At 39.8% G+C, this 19,331-nt stretch overlaps 2 protein-coding genes across 2 annotated transcripts; both read right to left on the bottom strand.

Annotated features, from left to right (window-relative positions):
- Nucleotides 1-392: 392 nt before the first annotated feature.
- LOC146622565 (tumor necrosis factor receptor superfamily member 11B-like) lies at nucleotides 393-1,796 on the bottom strand. Its single transcript, XM_085365236.1, has 5 exons — nucleotides 1,703-1,796; nucleotides 1,220-1,610; nucleotides 900-1,079; nucleotides 737-818; nucleotides 393-640 (listed from the first exon to the last, which is right to left on the bottom strand). The coding sequence occupies exons 1-5, from the start codon at nucleotides 1,718-1,720 to the stop codon at nucleotides 400-402; spliced, it is 912 nt and encodes a 303-aa protein (XP_085221362.1). The 5' UTR covers nucleotides 1,721-1,796; the 3' UTR covers nucleotides 393-399.
- Nucleotides 1,797-13,867: 12,071 nt separating this feature from the next.
- LOC146622564 (tumor necrosis factor receptor superfamily member 11B-like) lies at nucleotides 13,868-15,727 on the bottom strand. Its single transcript, XM_085364888.1, has 5 exons — nucleotides 15,719-15,727; nucleotides 14,688-15,078; nucleotides 14,368-14,547; nucleotides 14,205-14,286; nucleotides 13,868-14,108 (listed from the first exon to the last, which is right to left on the bottom strand). The coding sequence occupies exons 1-5, from the start codon at nucleotides 15,725-15,727 to the stop codon at nucleotides 13,868-13,870; spliced, it is 903 nt and encodes a 300-aa protein (XP_085221014.1).
- Between the last annotated feature and the right edge of the window lie 3,604 nt (nucleotides 15,728-19,331).

The raw sequence follows: 19,331 nt of genomic DNA, 5'->3' as shown, positions 1-19,331 counted from the left end.
TCATTTGCAACACACTCTTCACTTCTTATCATATATTTATCCTTAACCGTCAAAACCTGCTGCAAATCATTTCCAGCCCAATCTCTCCAGTCCTCTTCTCCTTCATGCGTAGTCTCTCAGTATTCCTGTCTGCTTTCATAATCTTAATCTTTGCAAACCTCTTCCTTCAAATACTTTCCTGAACTTCCTCTTTCCACCACCAAATCTCTGATTCCCAGAAACTATACCATCTGAAGTTAAGTACAGCATATACAAACAGTAGCTTTAGCAATGGAAACTCAAGTTTATAGAGTACATATATACTTATAAAATGACAAACGATACAAAGAACATTCTGCTTTATCACATAACTTTGTAAAACAGGTATACAGTTTTTATAAATGTGTAACGGACTGCAGACTAGAGAGCATTGTTTACTTCATCTATTGTTAAGCTGCAGTTTGGGTTCTGCTGCTTAATCTCATGGAGTCTCTTCTTTAGTTTTTCTGCCATGGAGTTAAGATCTGAAGCTGTTAGCATGTCGGGAATCTTCCTCAGCTTTTCCTCTGGAGCCTTTGCCAGCCAGTCTATGATGTGATCCATGAGAGGCTCTCTCTGTTTGGGGAGACTGGACCTCTCTTCCGACGAGGTAAGAATGTATCTGTTGCAAGGAGACAATGGTTTAATTGGCATCTTTTTTGAATTTAGAGGTGAAGGAGTGCTGGAGAATAATCAAACAGACAAAGAGTGTGCTCACTTGGAAACAAACTTCTTGATTTTTCCTACACGCATCCTGTGTGCATGGAAGAATCCTGAGAGGAATGTCCTGAGAGTCTCACCTGAGAAAGTTTGAAATAACTTTGTAAATTTGGTTGCATTAAAAAATATTTTGTTTTTGGCAGATAACATTAATAACATACCTCCGTTTGCAAGACTCTCACAGGTGCCACACACGGTGTCAGAATAGGCTGAGCCAGTGAGGAGTACGCTCTGCCCGCTGGAGCACTCCTGATGTTTTACACACAAATCCACCACAGAAGATGAGCTGGAAAAATATCCCTCTGGACACGTTTCACAAACGGTGTTTGTCTGCTGTGTACCTAAGAGAGGACAAAGGAGGACTTCAGGTCACTACATTCATTGGAAGTGTAAAGTGAGTTAGACATACTGATGTTTTGGATAAACAGAAGAAGATGGATGGATGGTTTAGTAGTTCATATTTATTAAATGAATACTGTACCTTTAGTTTGAACCCTGTATCCAGGGCCACACTCTGTGTGCCGGATACAGAAGTCATCAGCCGAGTAAAAGCCTTCTTTGCACCGACAGATCCTGTTGGTTGTCGGGGAGCACTCTGTTTCCACCTCCAGGTTACCTGTGCAAAGGTCGTTGCAGTACAGACACCTGGGCAGGTAGTTCCACAGATCGGTGAAGTGGCCATTTTTGCACGGCTGACACTGTGTGGGTGTGATGGCAGTGCAATGAGCAGACATGAACGTGCCCGGTGGACACTTGGGACATTTGAGGATTTCTCCGGTTACCGGGTCTCGGTGGTCAAAGGTGGGAACAGGATCCACCACTGAGGCACCACAGAGTGAACCAGAGAGCAGGAACAGCGCTGGCACGATAAACTGTGAAGAGAAATGACACGTGACATTATGCGAAAAATTAAAAAAACAACAAAAAAGTACGCTCCCAATATTACACCAGAGATAAGACATACTGAGTTCCCAACAAACATGTCGACGATGAACCCGCGTGTCTTGAAGTCTTGATGTCTAGTCTTAGGTTTATGTGTTGATGTTTAAATCACGGGAATTCCCCACATCCTTACCGCGATGACGCTATCCACGCTTGGAAAACATTTGCGCACGTACAGACGTTAGGTACGGTTCATATGCGGTCGCTATTCGTTTCGCCTTTAGGTGCACCTCGTAAATTCAGCCATCTCTACTCCCAAAGACATAAGGCTGTTTAAAAGGCTTTTTGGGGTCAATATGTTTCCGTTGTTGGGATAAACACGTGTCTTTAATAACTTTGTTGTTCTTGATGCGTTGTTTTATATAATTCAGTGCTGAAATCATAACAATAAGGTAGCTTCTAAAAGTGAAACATGAAAGCTATCACAAGGGTCTTGGTAATGTGTTAAATAAAAAAAATATTATAGGATTTGTTGAATTACAAAAATAGACTTGTTTTGAGATGAAACTTTCAGAAGTTTTGAATTATATACAACATGGCATCAAAAAGAGTAACAAAGTCATTAAAGGTATGTTTATCCAAACAAAGGAAAATTAATCCAAAACAACAACCTTATGTCTTTGGGTGTACAGATTGATGAACTTACGAGGTGCACCTGAAGGCACCATGAATAGCGACCTCATATTAAACCGTACATAACGCTGTAGATGCGCAATTGTTTTTTCAAGCGTTGATGACATGACTACAAGTGGTTGAAAAACAGTAGTGGTGTGCGGATCGATACTGACATATGGATTCCTCCAATAACAGATATTTATCCTCTGGAATTGATTTTCATATTAAAATATCCTCATTTTATCAATTTAGGGGAAATTTGCAGTTGATTATCAGGACCATTGTGTCGATTGCTGGGAACTACTTCTTCTTCCGCCTGTCATAGTTATATGCGAAACACCGCTGTTTAAATACTGAAAAACATTTCATACACAATGCAGTTAGATAATAATTTGCGTCTATAAAATGTTTCTCAGCTATAATATTTTCAGTCATACTAGTTAGTGATTGTTAATTTAATATTTTAAAATTTTGGTATTGACTTTTCAAGTTTTGTATTTATTGTTTGATAATTCTTCATAATTAAACAATAACAACAATTAGTCTGATGACTTTTCATTAGGAAAGTCCTATTCCTATTCATTAGGAAGGTATAATTGGAAATACACTACTTTGTATGGATCCCCGTGGTCAGCCTCCAGACCTGCTCTGTCATCACCGCTGGCCCCGCGGTGGGCCTCCGGACCTGCTCCATCCCTTCCATTGGTCACTTGGCCAGCCACCTGAACCGTTTTGTTTTGCACTCAGTTTCCTTAGATCACGGCCAGCCTTCAGAACTGTTTTTTACCATGTTCTTGGACTTTTGCTCTTGGTTTTTGGACTCGGTGTATTTGTATTCTATTTTTGTGAGTGTTTTGGTATTATTATAATTTAAGTTTAACTAGTTAGTTCTGAGATCATTCTTACTATGTCTCTGAGGTTGCTTGTGATCATTTGTTTCTTAGGTTCCCCTTTGTCCTCTGTGTCCCTCTCTTTGTGTTTGTGTGTGTCCTTGTCTTTTTTTCCCTCTTGTGTTTACGTGTTCCCCTCCTTGTGTTTCCTTCCATGGCTCCCCTGTTTGTCATGTCAGTTCATGTATCTTCACCCCGGTAAGGTTGGCGATATATCGACTATCTGAGTCTATAGGCTGAGGTTATTGTCAATCGTTTTTACAAGGGAGATTTTTTTATTTATTTGCCCATGAGTAATTTTGCTAATAATGTTGGCTGATGACCTCTCCTGGACTGCAAATACCACGGCAGTGGTAAAAAAGGCCCAGCAGCGTCTCCATTTTTTGAGAGTGCTCAGGAGGAACAACCTGGAGGAGAGGCTGCTGGTGACATTCTATAGAGCCACCATAGAGAGCATCCTAACGTACGGCATAACAACATGGTATGCAGGGTGCTCAGTTGCAGATAGGAAAGTACTGCAGAGGCTCATCAACACAGCCCAGAAGATCACTGGCTGCTCTCTGCCCAGCCTGGAGGCCATTGCAAACTCTCGGTACCTCAGCAGAGCTGGCAATATCATTAAGGACTACTCTCACCCTAGTAATCAACTGTTTGAACTGTTACCGTCAGGCCGACGGTACAGGTCACATAAAACCAGGACAAACAGATTCAAGGATAGCTTCTTTCCCAGAGCTATCACCGTAGTAAATAAGCACAAAACAATTGAACCTGCTTAACTATACCATACTTGCCACTGTCACTATATTATGCTGCTGTTCATACTATCATTAAATGAATGCTGCTATTCTGTGTATATCGTACTTACTATTGTTTGAGTACTTCGGTACTTTTTATATTTTATGTTTATAGTTATTATTGCATTTTGCACCAAGGGAGTGGCACTCCAATTTCGTTGTACCTTGTACAATGACAATAAAGGCTATTCAATTCAATGAAGTTAACAGAAGCAGATAATAAATAATAATAATAAATAATAGCGCTGTTTTAATGGCACCCTCCTTTAGCTGCGAGCAAATGCACCCTCCTCAGAGTGTGCCCAAATACAGCAGTGATTCATTTACTGAAACTTATAACAGAAAGAAAGAACGGCAGTAGCCTATGTTCAGAAAAAACCCCCAAAAACATTTTATTTAAATAAAAAAACCACAATGGTGGGGAGGGAAACAACGAGAAACTGGCTTCTTTTTTCCACTATAATGGTGTTTACTGGCCGTTCCAGTGTTTATCTGTCTTACACACTCGACCAAACAACAAATAAGTTAAAAATCAAAATGTCTCTTCCAGTGAATATAAAAAAAAAATTTTGTGCGATTTGGCGCATCTCAAATAAATAAATAAATGAATGAATGAAAATATTCCCTACAAACAAAACTTATAAACTCTTTGACAGGAAAACAAGCATGTTTACTTTAACAGGTTTTAGCAGTGATAACAATATTACCAGCAGTGCTGAAAACGTGTTCTGAAGGTGTGCTTGTGGCTTGTATACACAGATATTTCCGTGTCATGTGTGGCATCAATGGGGAACGTTTTTCATGCATTTTCCACCAAACCAGTGGATTGTCTTCTCTGTCTACAACCTCCTCGCTAAGGTAACAGTCCACTTCTATCTATGCCTTCTCCTCCAGTGTACAATTTGGCAATTAGTTCGTCCATGTTTGGACGTCTTCTGTGTTCTAAACGCAATTCAGTTTGTGCATGTTTACACTGCTCCGCCCATCAAAAGTCTCATGCGTGAATACATCGCCTATTGACGGTTATTGGAGTGATGATTTTTGGTTGGAAAATTCTTGCTCCCCGACCCATTATCTCCCTCTATGTCCCTTGTTTCCTCTTTATCCCTCTCTCCGTGTCCCAGTCATGTCATTGTTTTCGTCTCCCGATTCTGTTCCCATGTCTGTTTCTTCCCTGGTCCCAGTGTCAAGTCCATGTGTCTTAGTCTGCATGTTTCCTGTTTTATTTTGACAGTCTCTACTCTCGTGTTCAGTGTGTTCTCTTTTGCTTCCTCCTGCCTCGTCACGTATTAACTTTTTACAGCTGTAAACTTTTGCAAAACTTTTGCGAGATCCCGAGTTTGTTTTGTGAGATCTCGCAAAACTTTTGAGCTGGACGAAGGCAACGCTTGTTTGCCAATCCTTGCCTTGACATCTGCATCGGTTCAACCTTGCTGGTCGATGATGCTGCCTAGGTAGGTAAAAGAGTGTTCTTCCTCCAGAGGACTCCCACTAAGGTGATTGGGTTGTTATTATTGGACTTGATCTTAAGGATTCTGGTCTTCTCCTTGTTGATGATGAGTCCAACCCTTAGCTTACAATAAGGTCGTCATGTGACATTATTTTTTGCCATATTATGAAAGGGGCTGCGGTAGGCTACCTGCTATTTAAAAGCTGCATGAAATCCTCTGCAGGTTAGCGCAGGATAAACAGGTAAATCTGCACTACTGTGATGAGTTTAAACTAAAGAGCAGTGTGTTGGACTGGTGCACAGGGACGGGTGCACACCTTAACTGCTTCCCTACTTACTTTGCTGTTTAGACGCAAAGAAACCCACTATAATGTAAACAACAGAAGAGTTTTTATTTTCCTTCTTTTTCTCTGCTCATGTTCTACTTACCTGGTTATCTTTGTTAGAATTCAAATTTAGACTGAAGTAAAGTTTGTATTCCTACAGTGATTATTTTATTATTACATTAATGTAGCACAAGGTTCAGTAAGGTTTGGAAAAAAATAGGTGGTAGAAGGTTGTTCAAGGAGCTAGTTTTTACTTTATTACTTTTCAAAGTACATTTCAGAGCCTGTACTTTTTTGCTTTTATTTGAGTAAAGATCTTTCATTCGAAAATAGAAAATTGAACCCACACTAAAATAAGGAAAAATAAATATACACTTGTTGGGTTATTTAACTTGAGTGGTGCTTAGGGGTCTGCGATATGTTGAGTATACTTGATGTAATGCAAGTTTTTCCACATACAATGGTTAAGAAGGCTTTATTGTAACATTCGAGTATAAGAGATAAGAGATAAGATAAGACTTTGTTAATCCCTTGGGTGGGTTCCTCTGGGAAATTCGATTTCCAAAAGCACAGCACCGACAGAAGTTACAGAGTTACAGAATATTATATACACACACACATACACACACACACACACACATATATATAAATACAGAGACATATATAAATAAAATATACGAAGGGGATAAATAGAATAAATAGGAATAAAAATAAAAATACAAGTGAATTGCACATTTCAAGTATTGAGGTCTATTGCACCATTGACTATTAACAAAAGTATTGCACAGTGAAGTGAAGAGGCACTACAGCTTAGTTGTTCCCCCCTCCTTTGTCCTCCTGTTTCCCCTCCCTCCCTTTAACGCCATCAGTTAAACAGTCTGATGGCGTGTGGGACAAAGGAGTTTTTAAGTCTGTTGGTTCTTGTCTTTGGGAGAAGCAACCTGTCACTGAACAGACTCTTCTGGTTGTTAATGGCCGTGTGCAGAGGATGCCCAGCATTGTCCATAATGTCCAGCAGTTTTTTTTAGTCTCCTTTTCTCTGCCACTGACACCAGAGTGTCCAGCTTCATGCCGACCACAGAGCTAGCCTTCCTGATCAGTTTCTCCAGCCTGGATGAGTCCTTCTTTGCTGTGCTGCTCCCCCAGCACACCACAGCATAGAAAATATACATCGAGTATTTGCCATCGAAGTACTAAACTGTCTGTATGAAATTCACTGAGTTTTTTTTTCTCCTACACCCCACAAGTAAGTCATTGGTTTTCTTAAAAAATTGTCTACCCGGTGCACTGCGCTCAGCATGTGTTTATATACTACCAGATAGGGAATAATATGGCGACAGACGAGCGAGGGAATGAGACACGTTGTCATTTGGATTTCACAAAGAGGTCAAATAAAATGTGTTCATTTGCAAAAATTGCAACAAACAAATTTATTCCGCTGCAAAATTAGGAATGTTTTAAACGTCTCCCCACAGAAAACGTTGAATAAACCAACTGTGACACCTGTGACTGTTCTTGGTCAGTTGTTTTTATAGTCACTATCTAGACTTTTGCTTCTGTAATTTAAGGTCATCACATTTTTTAAATTTTACAATTATATATATTTTTAACCCTTTAGTATTCTGCTCAACCAATTGGTAGAGTACATTTTCAGGCCCTATGTCTAACTGAGGCTTTCACTGAAATTGACCTAACTTATTCAGTCTTTTCTACCGACTGGTTTACATCTGTAATGCCAATAAATTCCACCAGAGGGCACTGTGGATGCAAACGGTTGGTTCTTCTTATCCCTCTCCCAACCAGGAAGTCAGAAACAAAAAACCATCCAACATATTTTGAGTGTTTTTGATGAAACTAAAGTAGGAAGGTATCATTTTCTGATATAGTGTTAGAGGACTTACAGGTCACATCTGTTTAGTATGTGATCAATTGCTGTTGATAAATCACATTAAGTGTTAGCACAGCAAGAATATGCTGAAATAATTTCCTCAGTAAATAATTTTTGTAACTTTCTGAGTAAAATGTAATCAAGAGTAGCATGTGGAAATCACAAATATCACAACTAATCACCTTTTAACCAATTTACAGTAGCTGGTAAATTAATATTACTAAGTTGTCAAAATTATAATTTCATGTTCAACAAGTACTATATGGCAATTACATGGCTAAAAATCACATGGTCCTGTGGCGGATTCGTGACTGGTGTCTCATGATACCATCCACCTTCAACCACAGTGTGTTTGAGGTCATGGTTTCATATGAAGCCAACAGGGCTGGCACCAGTATATTGCCAACAAACCAGATGAGAAGGGCTTTAAATTGTTCTGCCAACCAAGTTCATCTGGCAACATTCACGACTTGCTGCTGTATCAACGGGGATCTACATTCTTCAATGCTCCCCTCCGTGCAAAGGAACAGAAGCTACCTCTAGGCCAAAGTTGTAAAAAACACTTTTGAAACCCATAAAAGAACCTCAGCTCTTCACAAGTTTCAGCTTGGTCCAGAACTTGAACAATTCCTTTGTGTCAGGTGCATTAGTACTGTGTGATCAAACTGCACTGGTGGAGCTCCCCTGATGAAGAAGGGCAATGGAGCAGTGATTACAGGTCTGATGAAGGTCTGATTGCAGTAAAATGATTTGACAACAAATGTGTCAACCTTCTTAATGCCTGTGGGTTCATGCCTCTTTCATCGGTCAAATGGTGGAGCAAAGAGTCCAATGCAAAGATCACCATTCCATGCCCATCACTCATCCCTGTATATAATTAGCATATGGGAGGAAGAGGTAGAGCTCAATATTTTAAAAACTATAGGGTCTATTGAAAAACAAAATGATTGGTTGTGGTTATTACTTACCCAAGTCAATAAGAAATGCAAGAAAATCATTTTTCCATTGCTGTTTTGGACCTTGAAGGGTTAAAAGCACATTTTTACTTTCACTTGGTTTTTTGTTTGTTTCTTTGTTTTGTCTCATGAATAATTTTTGATGGACTTTTTTGTTGCTATGATCTTTTGGTTGATAAAGGTCTACTACTGACCACAGAAAGAGACTTACTGTGACAGTATTGTCATTTGTGGAAAAACCTCTGTGTGCAACTTACATAAAAAAAAACAAAAACATTTCAGTTCGTTCAGATTTTTCAATTCACATAGAAAAAAATATTGAATGGTCAATTTGAATGAGTATACCAGTGCAATTTGAAGTACTATATAGTTTGGGAGGTTATTTAAACATATCGTGATATATATTGTGTATCGTGATATACCCAAAAAATATTGCGATATTAGATTTTCCTCAAATCACTCAGCCATAGTGGTGCTCTTTACCATCTCGCATCAACAGTGACATATGTATGCAAATGAATATAATTATAAAAAATAAAAGTGGAAGGACATCTGGAAACATGCAAAAGGTTTCTAGTCATCAAAAAGTCAGTGGGCTGGCAGTAACAGGCTGCGAGCCAGTTCTCTGGAAGGGCTGGTCATACAGCTCAACACTGTTTCTGTGAAGACTAGGTGCAGTTTGAATGTGGAAGCTTCTCTTTTTTCTTGTAAAGTTACTGTCTATTGTGAGAAAATGTGATAACGTTTTGAGGAAAGTTTGTGTTTAGTCGAAATTAGTCTTTATTTACTTTGATTACAGTTTAATAAAGGGCACATAAATAGATACCTTTATAGAAAGGCTTGTATGAATTTCTAATGAACATTTGACACACCAGATGCCCCTAAGCTGAGATGAGTTATTTTGTCCAAAGTGGCCATTGTTTCCTCCTGCACCGAGCTCTGACTCACCTGGAGAAGCCTGGAAGCACTGTGAGGATCATGTTCTTTGATTTCTCCAGTGCTTTTAACACCATCCAGCCACGACTTCTGAGAGACAAGCTGGAGCTATCGGGAGTGGACCACCACATGTCCCAGTGGATACTGGACTACCTCACAGGACATCCACAGTATGTGAGGACACAGGGCTGTGTCTCTGATATGCTGGTCTGCAGTACGGGAGCCCCACAGGGAACTGTGCTGGCACCGTTCCTCTTCACCCTCTACACTGCAGACTTCTCCATCAACTCCCCACGCTGCCACCTACAGAAGTTCTCTGACGACTCTGCCATAGTCGGCCTCATCACAGGTGAGGACGACTCAGAGTACAGACAGTGGACTCTGGACTTTGTAGACTGGTGTCAGCAGAACCACCTGCTGATCAACGCCGGGAAAACCAAGGAGTTGGTGGTGGACTTCCGGAGATGCAGACCCACCACACTGACACCGGTGAACATCCAGGGAGTGGACATTGAGATAGTGGACTCTTATAGGTACCTGGGTGTTCACCTGAATAATAAACTGGACTGGAGCCACAACACTGATGCTCTTTACAGGAAGGGCCAGAGCAGACTCTACCTGCTGAGGCGGCTGAGGTCATTTGGAGTCCAGGGAGCGCTTTTAAAGACCTTCTATGACTCTGTGGTGGCATCTGTCATTTTTTACAGTGTTGTATGTTGGAGCAGCAGTTTATCGGCAGCTGAGAGGAAGAGGTTGGATAAACTCATCAGGAAGGCCAGCTCTGTTCTGGGATGCACCCTGGACCCAGTGCAGGTGGTGGGAGACAGAAGGACTCTGGCCAAAATAACATCTCTGATGGACAGAGTCTCCCACCCCATGCATGTAAATGTTGCTGAACTGCAGAGCTCCTTCAGTGAGAGACTGCTGCATCCTCGTTGCATGAAGGAGCGTTTCCGCAGGTCCTTCCTCCCTGCAGCTGTCAGACTGTACAATCAGAACTGCTCCCAACAAACATAGATGTTTGCATCTGCGCTGTAACTGCAATAATTTAATCAAACGATTCGCACTACAACCTGGTTTGCCTCTTATCTGTAGTTATTTTTATTTAATTTAATAACCGTACAGCACTCTGTTTATAGTAACCATTGTCCTTAATGTAAATATGTAAGAAAAATTGTGAATGTTTCTGTTCTGTGTCCTGTGTACTGTTTGTTTGTATATGTGTCTTTCTGGCTGCTGTTACAACCAAATTTCCCCTTGTGGGACAATTAAAGGATTATTCTATTCTATTCTCTTGATAAAGAAATAAGTTTTGGATGGCAGAAATACAAACAGGGTATCGGCACACCTACTTACTTACAGCATCATTTCCTTAGGGACTAATAAAGTATTCTGATTCTGATTCATAAGGACACAATGTCTGTACTTTTGCCACCTCCACTTGTTACTATATCAGGTGTTTACTTAAAGTTGCCACTAGATGGCGCATAACGCTAAGGAGGAACATAAACCCTCTTACAGGTCAGGGCTGCAGCACAAATCCTGCAGTCAAGTGTAACCGGTGTGATTCTGTGTTGTGTCTGATAAAAAAGGTAAAAGAAAGAAAGACCTCCAAGTAAATAATTTGCCCACTCCAGCTCCTCTCCCACAGGGGAATTGTAGAAAAGGGGAGAGGCAAAAGGGGTACACTGTATTTATAGGATTGCACCAAAGAAGAAGAAGAAAAGAATGAGGAGGGGCTCTAACTGATAATGAACATAACTACAGGCTTGGAGGTCCTGAAAGTCAGGTATAAAAGGAACGGTTTGGGGGTTTAGAACACATTTTGGGTAATTATAACAATGTGATTTATGACCCTGTTACACAAGCACTGAACGAACTTTTGTTTTCTGTCTCTTTGTGTTGATGGACAGTTGCAGGGTTTATGACTACACACCTCCCACCAGAGATGGGCAGTAACGTGTAATCCGATTACTTTTTTCAAGTAACGAGTAAAGTAAGGGATTACTATTGCAAAAACGGTAATTAGATTACCGTTACTTTCCCGTAGGAACGCTGCATTACTGCGTTACTGATTTTTTTGCGAGAATGTCTCACGACAGTGACGTAAGCAAGTGCGACGTTGGTGACAACAGCTGTGTGCAGATCAACAATGGATCACATATCGATTGTGGGAGAGAGTATGAGCGTGCAGTGTTTAAAGCGTGGAAGTACTGACCTTACTTTGAGTTTGATTGCATAAAAAGTGACAAAAACATTAGCGTCCGTTGTGCGTGGGAAGAAAGCTTCTTTTTACAGCGAAAAAAAACCCCTAAACTTCCAAGCAAGCACCGAGTAGCTACGACGTAATGGGAAATTCACAGAGAAACTCACGGATTCTTCCACTGACTGCTGCGGCACACCTGCACCAGGGTAAACCTCCGCCTACCTTACTCCCGCCTTACAGGTGAAAATAGAGCAAAAGGACCGCTAGTCTTTGACTTTATTTATTTTCTGCTGTGTTTTACTTGCATCTATTTGAAAGACTGAGTGTAAACACAAAAAATATATATTTTATGTGCTGGAATGTGCAGAAAATAAGTTTAGATATTAAACAAATTTCTTCCAGTCAGAGAATGTTGCATATAATTAAATTTTTGCTTGATGCATAAAGTTTAAAGATTAAAACTAATAAAACAAGTTTTAAAAAGGGACTTTTTCATTTGATTACATTTTGTATGATGGATTGTGTAGAAAAAGTAGAATTGGGCTGAAAGATCTATCACTTTATCACCTATTCAGGTTGTAAATCGTGTTTTTAAAAAGTAACTAAGTAGCTAAGTAATTAATTACTTTTGAAAATAAGTAATCAGTAAAGTAACGGGATTACTTTTTGGGGGAAGTAATTAGTAATTAGTTACTGATTACTTTTTTCAAGTAACTTGACCAACACTGCCTCCCACATCTGCCAATTATCACAAACGCTCGATTGCACTACTTGCTGCAAAGGGTGGCACAAGCAGTTTTAGAGGGAAATACTTTTTCACAGAGGGGCAGGTGTGGATTACGGAAGCGTAGAGCTGCCACCCAGGCAAAAGAAAAATACAAGTGTATCACGTTATAACGTGAAAAGTTTATTGTTCTAACAAGATACTTTTCCTGTTTGTACAATATACTTTTCACGTTTGAACAACATAATATCACGTTATTACAATATACATAATTATCACGTTCGTACAATATAAATATTATATTGTATTATTATATTGTACGAACGTGATAATTATGTATATCACGCTTCCGTAGTGGATAGCTTTTCTCCCTTAATGAATGAAATGATCATTGGAATACTTCATTTTGAATTTATTCAGGTTATCTTGGTCTAATATTACTGTGACAGGAAGGGGGCAAATACTCAAACAATACTGTATTTTTGTGAGTTTAAAAGGATCCTTAAAAACAGTACATTATTATACTTTAACAAAACTTTGATGAGCAATGCATTCTAAGTTCTCTTGACATTAGGCTGAAATCGCTGCCAATTCTTCATTTTATTGTCAAGTAAATGATCAAATAATTAATGCAGTTATAATTACAATGAGTTTAATAATGTGCTTATGCAATGATTAATTCATGAAATTGTCCTATTGTTATATCCACGACTGTTACACTTTGGGAGTGAGAACGTGTTGGATCTCTAACAGTTCCTCACTCTAACTGTAGTACTTTGTAATACAATTACAAAGTATGTGTTTTACTCCAGGATCATGATAACAAGAAAGACGAGCTACATTTTCACTTGTTTGAAATAGTTCATTCATAGGAAGGTCATAAGGGAGGAGGCGATACAGGAGGTTGTGACTTTAGGTTACAATGTGCGCGATACTTTGTTTGGTTTTTACACTTGGCAGGTAAAATATTTCAGTTTGAATGACATTCACACAATCTTATAAAAATCCTTTTATTTAAAACTTTAAATAACATCACAATGTCATGTTTAAAATATTTTCATATTTCAGTTTTTTTTGTGTGGAATTCCTAGTTGTTGTTGTTTTATTTTCCACCCTTAAGCTCTTAACAATGTTTACAAAAACAGCTGTAGCAATGTGAATATATGTATTTAATAGCTTGTTCATTGTGGCCCTTATTTCATAGGAATAATTCACAACTCTTCTGTAATGGAGTCATGTGTCTTCTAATCAGAAGCCTTAATGTATAAAAATAATATTATTTGTTTTAACATTTGTCTACCTTTATTACAATGCGTGTACGCCAATAAAATGGAGAATGGTGTAAAAATATCCTCTTATAACACTTATAAAAAAATTTTCAATGTGTGTAACGGACTGCAGACTAGAGAGCATTGTTTACTTCATCTATTGTTAAGCTGCAGTTTGGGTTCTGCTGCTTAATCTCATGGAGTCTCTTCTTTAGTTTTTCTGCCATGGAGTTAAGATCTGAAGCTGTTAGCATGTCGGGAATCTTCCTCAGCTTTTCCTCCGGAGCCTTTGCCAGCCAGTCTATGATGTGATCCATGAGAGGCTCTCTCTGTTTGGGGAGACTGCACCTCTCTTTCGACGAGGTAAGGATGTATCTGTTGCAAGGAGACAATGGTTTAATTGGCATCTTTTTTGAATTTAGAGGTGAAGGAGTGCTGGAAAATAATCAAACAGACAAAGAGTGTGCTCACTTGGAAACAAACTTCTTGATTTTTCCTACACGCATCCTGTGTGCATGGAAGAATCCTGAGAGGAATGTCCTGAGAGTCTCACCTGAGAAAGTTTGAAATAACTTTGTAAATTTGGTTGCATTAAAAAATATTTTGTTTTTGGCAGATAACATTAATAACATACCTCCGTTTGCAAGACTCTCACAGGTGCCACACACGGTGTCAGAATAGGCTGAGCCAGTGAGGAGTACGCTCTGCCCGCTGGAGCACTCCTGATGTTTTACACACAAATCCACCACAGAAGATGAGCTGGAAAAATATCCCTCTGGACACTTTTCACAAACGGTGTTTGTCTGCTGTGTACCTAAGAGAGGACAACAGAGGACTTCAGGTCACTACATTCATTGGAAGTGTAAAGTGAGTTAGACATACTGATGTTTTGGATAAACAGAAGAAGATGGATGGATGGTTTAGTAGTTCACATTTAATAAATGAATACTGTACCTTTAGTTTGAACCCCGTATCCGGGGCCACACTCTGTGTGCCTGATACAGAAGTCATCAGCCGAGTAAAAACCTTCTTTGCACCGACAGATCCTGTTGGTTGTCGGGGAGCACTCTGTTTCCACCTCCAGGTTACCTGTGCAAAGGTTGCTGCAGTACAGACACCTGGGCAGGTAGTTCCACAGATCGGTGAAGTGGCCATTTTTGCACGGCTGACACTGTGTGGGTGTGGTGGCAGTGCAATGAGCAGACATGAACGTGCCCGGTGGACACTTGGGACATTTGAGGATCTCTCCGGTTACCGGGTCTCGGTGGTTAAAGGTGGGAACAGGATCCACCACTGAGGCACCACAGAGTGAACCCGAGAGCAGGACCAGCGCTGGCACGATAAGCTGTAGAGAGAGAGACGACACCTGATTATAAGTGCTGAAAATACCTCAGAACATGTGATTTGCTATGCCTGTGAGTTATAGCTCCCTCATCCTGTAGCTCTAAAATTTCACCTAAAGTAGTGGAAATATTTACTAGCTTAAATTGCACAACTTGAAAACGCAAGTCAAAAACAGTAACACAGGAACATGCATCAAAAATATGGAAGCATTTGTTTGTTTTTAATCCTCTCACATTAGCTGTGTTTTGTTTTTAAGTTGCCTCTTGTCTGATCTGACCTGATACACTGACTTTTCAGGGGCCAGGATGAAACTAACAAGAGGAAACCTCTTTAACCTCAATGCAGCATCTAATGGATAAACCATCTGTACACTGTAAGCACAAAAGAGTCCACTGTGGCAAACGTCCTCTACAAATCATTGATAAAAGTGATTTAAGTATTTAACTATTTCGCGTTACATAATCAAATGTAATTAAACATAAATGCATATCTCTGTTTATTCTTTTTCTATTGTAAAATATTTCCCCATTTCTAGAATTTGTATACTCTGTAAAATAAACATAAATGAGTTTTAAAATTTTTGAAATTTGAACCTATCACGTATTCCCATTTTAAGCTCTATAGTTGTGTCAAATACTCACCATGTTCATGATGGGATGTCTGTCAAAGAGGATTTGACAGCACTCGGCTTTATAGGAACCATTCCTGCGTGGGTGATGTGGTTTGTCTAATCAGCTGTAAACTTCATCTTAAAGGTCAAACCACTTCTGTGTAGTAAAGCAATGTTATTGAAAAAAGAAACTGTCAGAAAGTGGAAGGAAGTATTTGGAGTAATGTGTGATTTAGTTTCACTCGCTGCCTGTTGCTAATTTTTTATGCGTCATCTTAATCAAGTGTTGTGACAGAGTTTTTTGGTTCCTCCTTGTCTGATAGAAATAATTCACATTTAAGCTCATTTTCAGATTTCACCAACTTGTTGCTGGGAGGCCACTGATATGAGATTACATGAATAGAGCATATAGTTTACTGTTTACTCTTAAAAGACCTTAAATCTTCTGTAAAGTGTAGGGTCAAATATACAGTGTCTTGCAAAAGTATTCACCCCCCTTGAACTTTTCCACATTTTGTCACATTACAGCCACAAACATCAATCAGTTTTATTGGAATTCCACGTGAAATGCATGATTACTTTGTAATGTCATTGAATACACAGTGGATTGTGTAATATTGTATTCAAAAGTCCAAAGCTTGCACAGTTTTAAAAGCTCAGTTGTTTCTTTCATTTGTGGGAATTTGATGAATATAATTTATAGCGAAATAAAGAAGTCTACAATGTTACAGTAATATATCTTATCACACATGAGTCACAGGTTTTTGAGAAATATCTGCCTTTGCACAACTTGAAAAACTTCTAAACTTTCAGGGAAATGTGTCTGTGCTGTCATTTGCATATGATGTGCGGGTTAATACAAATGTTTGATATTTTTTTTCTACGACCTGGTTCTTGAAACAGGCAAAATCATACGTCACTATGTGAGTCCCCCTTTTAATTTGCAGAATACGTCAGTGAGTCACTGATTGGGGTTTACAGTCTGATGACTTAGCAAAACGAACTGGTCAGTGAGTCACAGCAGGATCTTCATTTCTCTGTTCTCTTCCTGTTTCCACAGAATATGAGCATGACTCAGCTGTGGTGGGATGTGTTTCACTGTACTTGTTCATTGTATTTAATAGGTTAATTTGACCAATTTGTGCATTTGAGTTATATATAAAAAAAAATAAGGATTTTTTCCCCCCATAATGGTCATGAGCTCATCAGGAGCCTTCATAATATTATTCCTTTTTTATCAATTAAGAGGTGAAGGAGTGTAAGGTACGGAGCCCCTCAAGGGACACGGGAGAAAAAAAAATTAAGATGGACTTTTGCGAGATCTCGCAAAACAAACTCGGGATCTCGCAAAAGTTTTAGACGCATTCTTCGGAGGCCGCCAGCTCGAAGCCGACCGGGAGGTCGAGGCATGATGTGCCGGGAGAGTGGTGTTCCTCCTGGCTGTAGTAGGTCTCGACCTCCCGTTAGCTTCGAAATGGTGGGTGTCAGACATCTCCGAAAACGTCGGAGCACTTTTGCAAATATGTGATGTCTTGTAAACCGAGCAGCTATTTGACGTTTACACAGCTACATTCACGCCTCAAAATATCTTAAAAGTTTATTTTGTGACCCAGAAAGAGTAATATTACAACTAAGTAGCTGCCGCCATTGTTGGAATTCAACTTTTGCGAGATCCCGCATTTTTTTTTCTCCTATGTCCCTTGCGGGGCTCCGTAGTAATGGGTAAGTAAGTAAGGAGCAGGCTCACCTGGCAATAAAAGTCCTCCCAGCAGGCATCCTGTGCACGCTGAAGAATCCTGAGAGGAATGTCACGGAAGTCTCACCTGGGAAAGTTCCAACAAAATTTGAATCCACAAACTAAAAACACACCTACACACACCTTTTAGACTCTCACAGGTGACACACACGCAGAGCAGGTAGTTCCACAGGTATTGGGCACTTCTGCATGGCTCGCACTCTCTGTACACAGTGATGATGCAGTAATTGGACACGCGGAGCCTGTGAGTGTTTCTGTGGTTAATGGGTCTTGGTGCTCATAGATGGGATCAGAGTCCTCCACCCTGATGCAGCAGATCTCACCATAGAGCAGGAATGGCACTAGTACAGAAAGCTGTGGAGACGAACAGTACCTGCTGATAAGTGTAGCTCACATACTACAGTTGTAATCTAGTATAACTATACTTATAGGCAACTAATTATACGATTCTGTAATAGTAATACCTCGATACAGTAGATGGTGTTTTTTTCCTTCGTCTCATAATGATCATCGTCTTGCATTGATGGCGATCCTGCTGAGGTCTGTATCCACTCTGACTCAGAAAGGCCTGAATTCTGAATTTTAAATAGGGGCAGGAATTTTCACTGGGAATAACTGGAAATAAGATCTAGGATATTAAAATCAGCAGCAGGAGGAAGGACAACGTGTCTCCTCCCTATTTGATCCTCCCGAATCTCCAACATTTAAAGTGCTGACGGTTTAGGAACCAGCTGGTTTGGTGTGACTAACTTACAGCATCTCCCTTAAGCTCCTAACGACCAAGGATCCATTAATGCAGTGTTTCTTGTTTCCTGTGTGATGCTGTAAAACAAATGAAACTTGAGTTTTTCACTCAATCCTCAAGTGTGCTGTTTATTTTGGGATGGGCTGATAAGGAGTTTGAGGGAAAAGGGTTCAAAATTATCCTTTAGAGCAGCGGTCCCCAACCTTTTTTGCGCCATGGCCCGGTTTATGCCTGACAATATTTTCACAGACAGGCTAGTACCGGTACAGAAAAAAATAAGATTTATTCATAACACACGTGAGAAGACCCAGGAAAACCGAGTTAACGATAAAAACGATAACAAAATAATGCTAAAAACCAATAAAGTCCCCGATAACTGTACATTTCACACCCGAGCCTCAACTCTCACGGCCCGGTACCAAACGACTCACGTACCGGTCCGTGGCCCGGGGGTTGGAGACCGCTGCTTTAGAGTGGTTTTCTTAGCTTGCATCGACAACTAATAGGCATGATGAGTCTATCATGTGCACACTTTACAGCCTGCAATAAAATGTCACATTTACTGCTTTGTCGGTGCAGGAAATGCTTTGTGCCCACAAGTACGACCTACATTTATCAAATGCCCTTTATTTCTTAGGTTCTAACTGACTTTGTATTGCACGATTCATGGTCCTAATTTTGTTCTTTAAATTATTATTGCAAACATGCCAGAATCCACAGTTTAAAAACGCTGTGTAGTCTAAAAAATGCAAATGATACCATATTTAAATGTGCTGATTTTCATATCTTTTTTCAGCTCTTCCGATGTGGCCATATGACTTTTTTTTTAGTTGAGTAGCACTTATTGTGAGTCCTTTTAAGATGTTATGTATCGTGCTGGCTTTGCGGAATTTACACGAGGTACACAAGGTTTAGAAGATTGCGTAGGTGTGTCGACTCAAAATCAGGTCAACCTTTCAGTCACATGCTGAAAACTGGCACTCGCTCATGTGAAATATGGGTTTCAAAACCAGATGATCTGAAATGTGACACATCCTCTGTGCGTAATTCAGAATGTATCCTGGCCATAAAAGGTTTTTGCACTCTTCACTTCTATGCCATTCAATCACTGAGTTCTTAAGTCCTCACCGCTACAGAAAAATG

Source organism: Diplotaxodon limnothrissa, linkage group LG11 (assembly GCF_057381915.1).
Source record: "Diplotaxodon limnothrissa isolate DT_005_m linkage group LG11, D_limnothrissa_male_GT1.1, whole genome shotgun sequence".
Classification (NCBI taxonomy): domain Eukaryota; kingdom Metazoa; phylum Chordata; class Actinopteri; order Cichliformes; family Cichlidae; genus Diplotaxodon; species Diplotaxodon limnothrissa.
Note: the sequence above shows the minus strand (reverse complement) of the source record. Positions and strands in the feature narration are given on the sequence as shown.

Bases quoted from the DNA above. Each gene is read 5' to 3' on its own strand.
- LOC146622565 (XM_085365236.1), bottom strand. The intron at 1,080-1,219 runs GTACAGTATTCA...GTCCTCTCTTAG, and splicing joins ATACAGGGTTCAAACTAAAG to GTACACAGCAGACAAACACC. The intron at 819-899 runs GTATGTTATTAA...AAACTTTCTCAG, and splicing joins TGAGAGTCTTGCAAACGGAG to GTGAGACTCTCAGGACATTC.
- LOC146622564 (XM_085364888.1), bottom strand. The intron at 14,548-14,687 runs GTACAGTATTCA...GTCCTCTCTTAG, and splicing joins ATACGGGGTTCAAACTAAAG to GTACACAGCAGACAAACACC. The intron at 14,287-14,367 runs GTATGTTATTAA...AAACTTTCTCAG, and splicing joins TGAGAGTCTTGCAAACGGAG to GTGAGACTCTCAGGACATTC.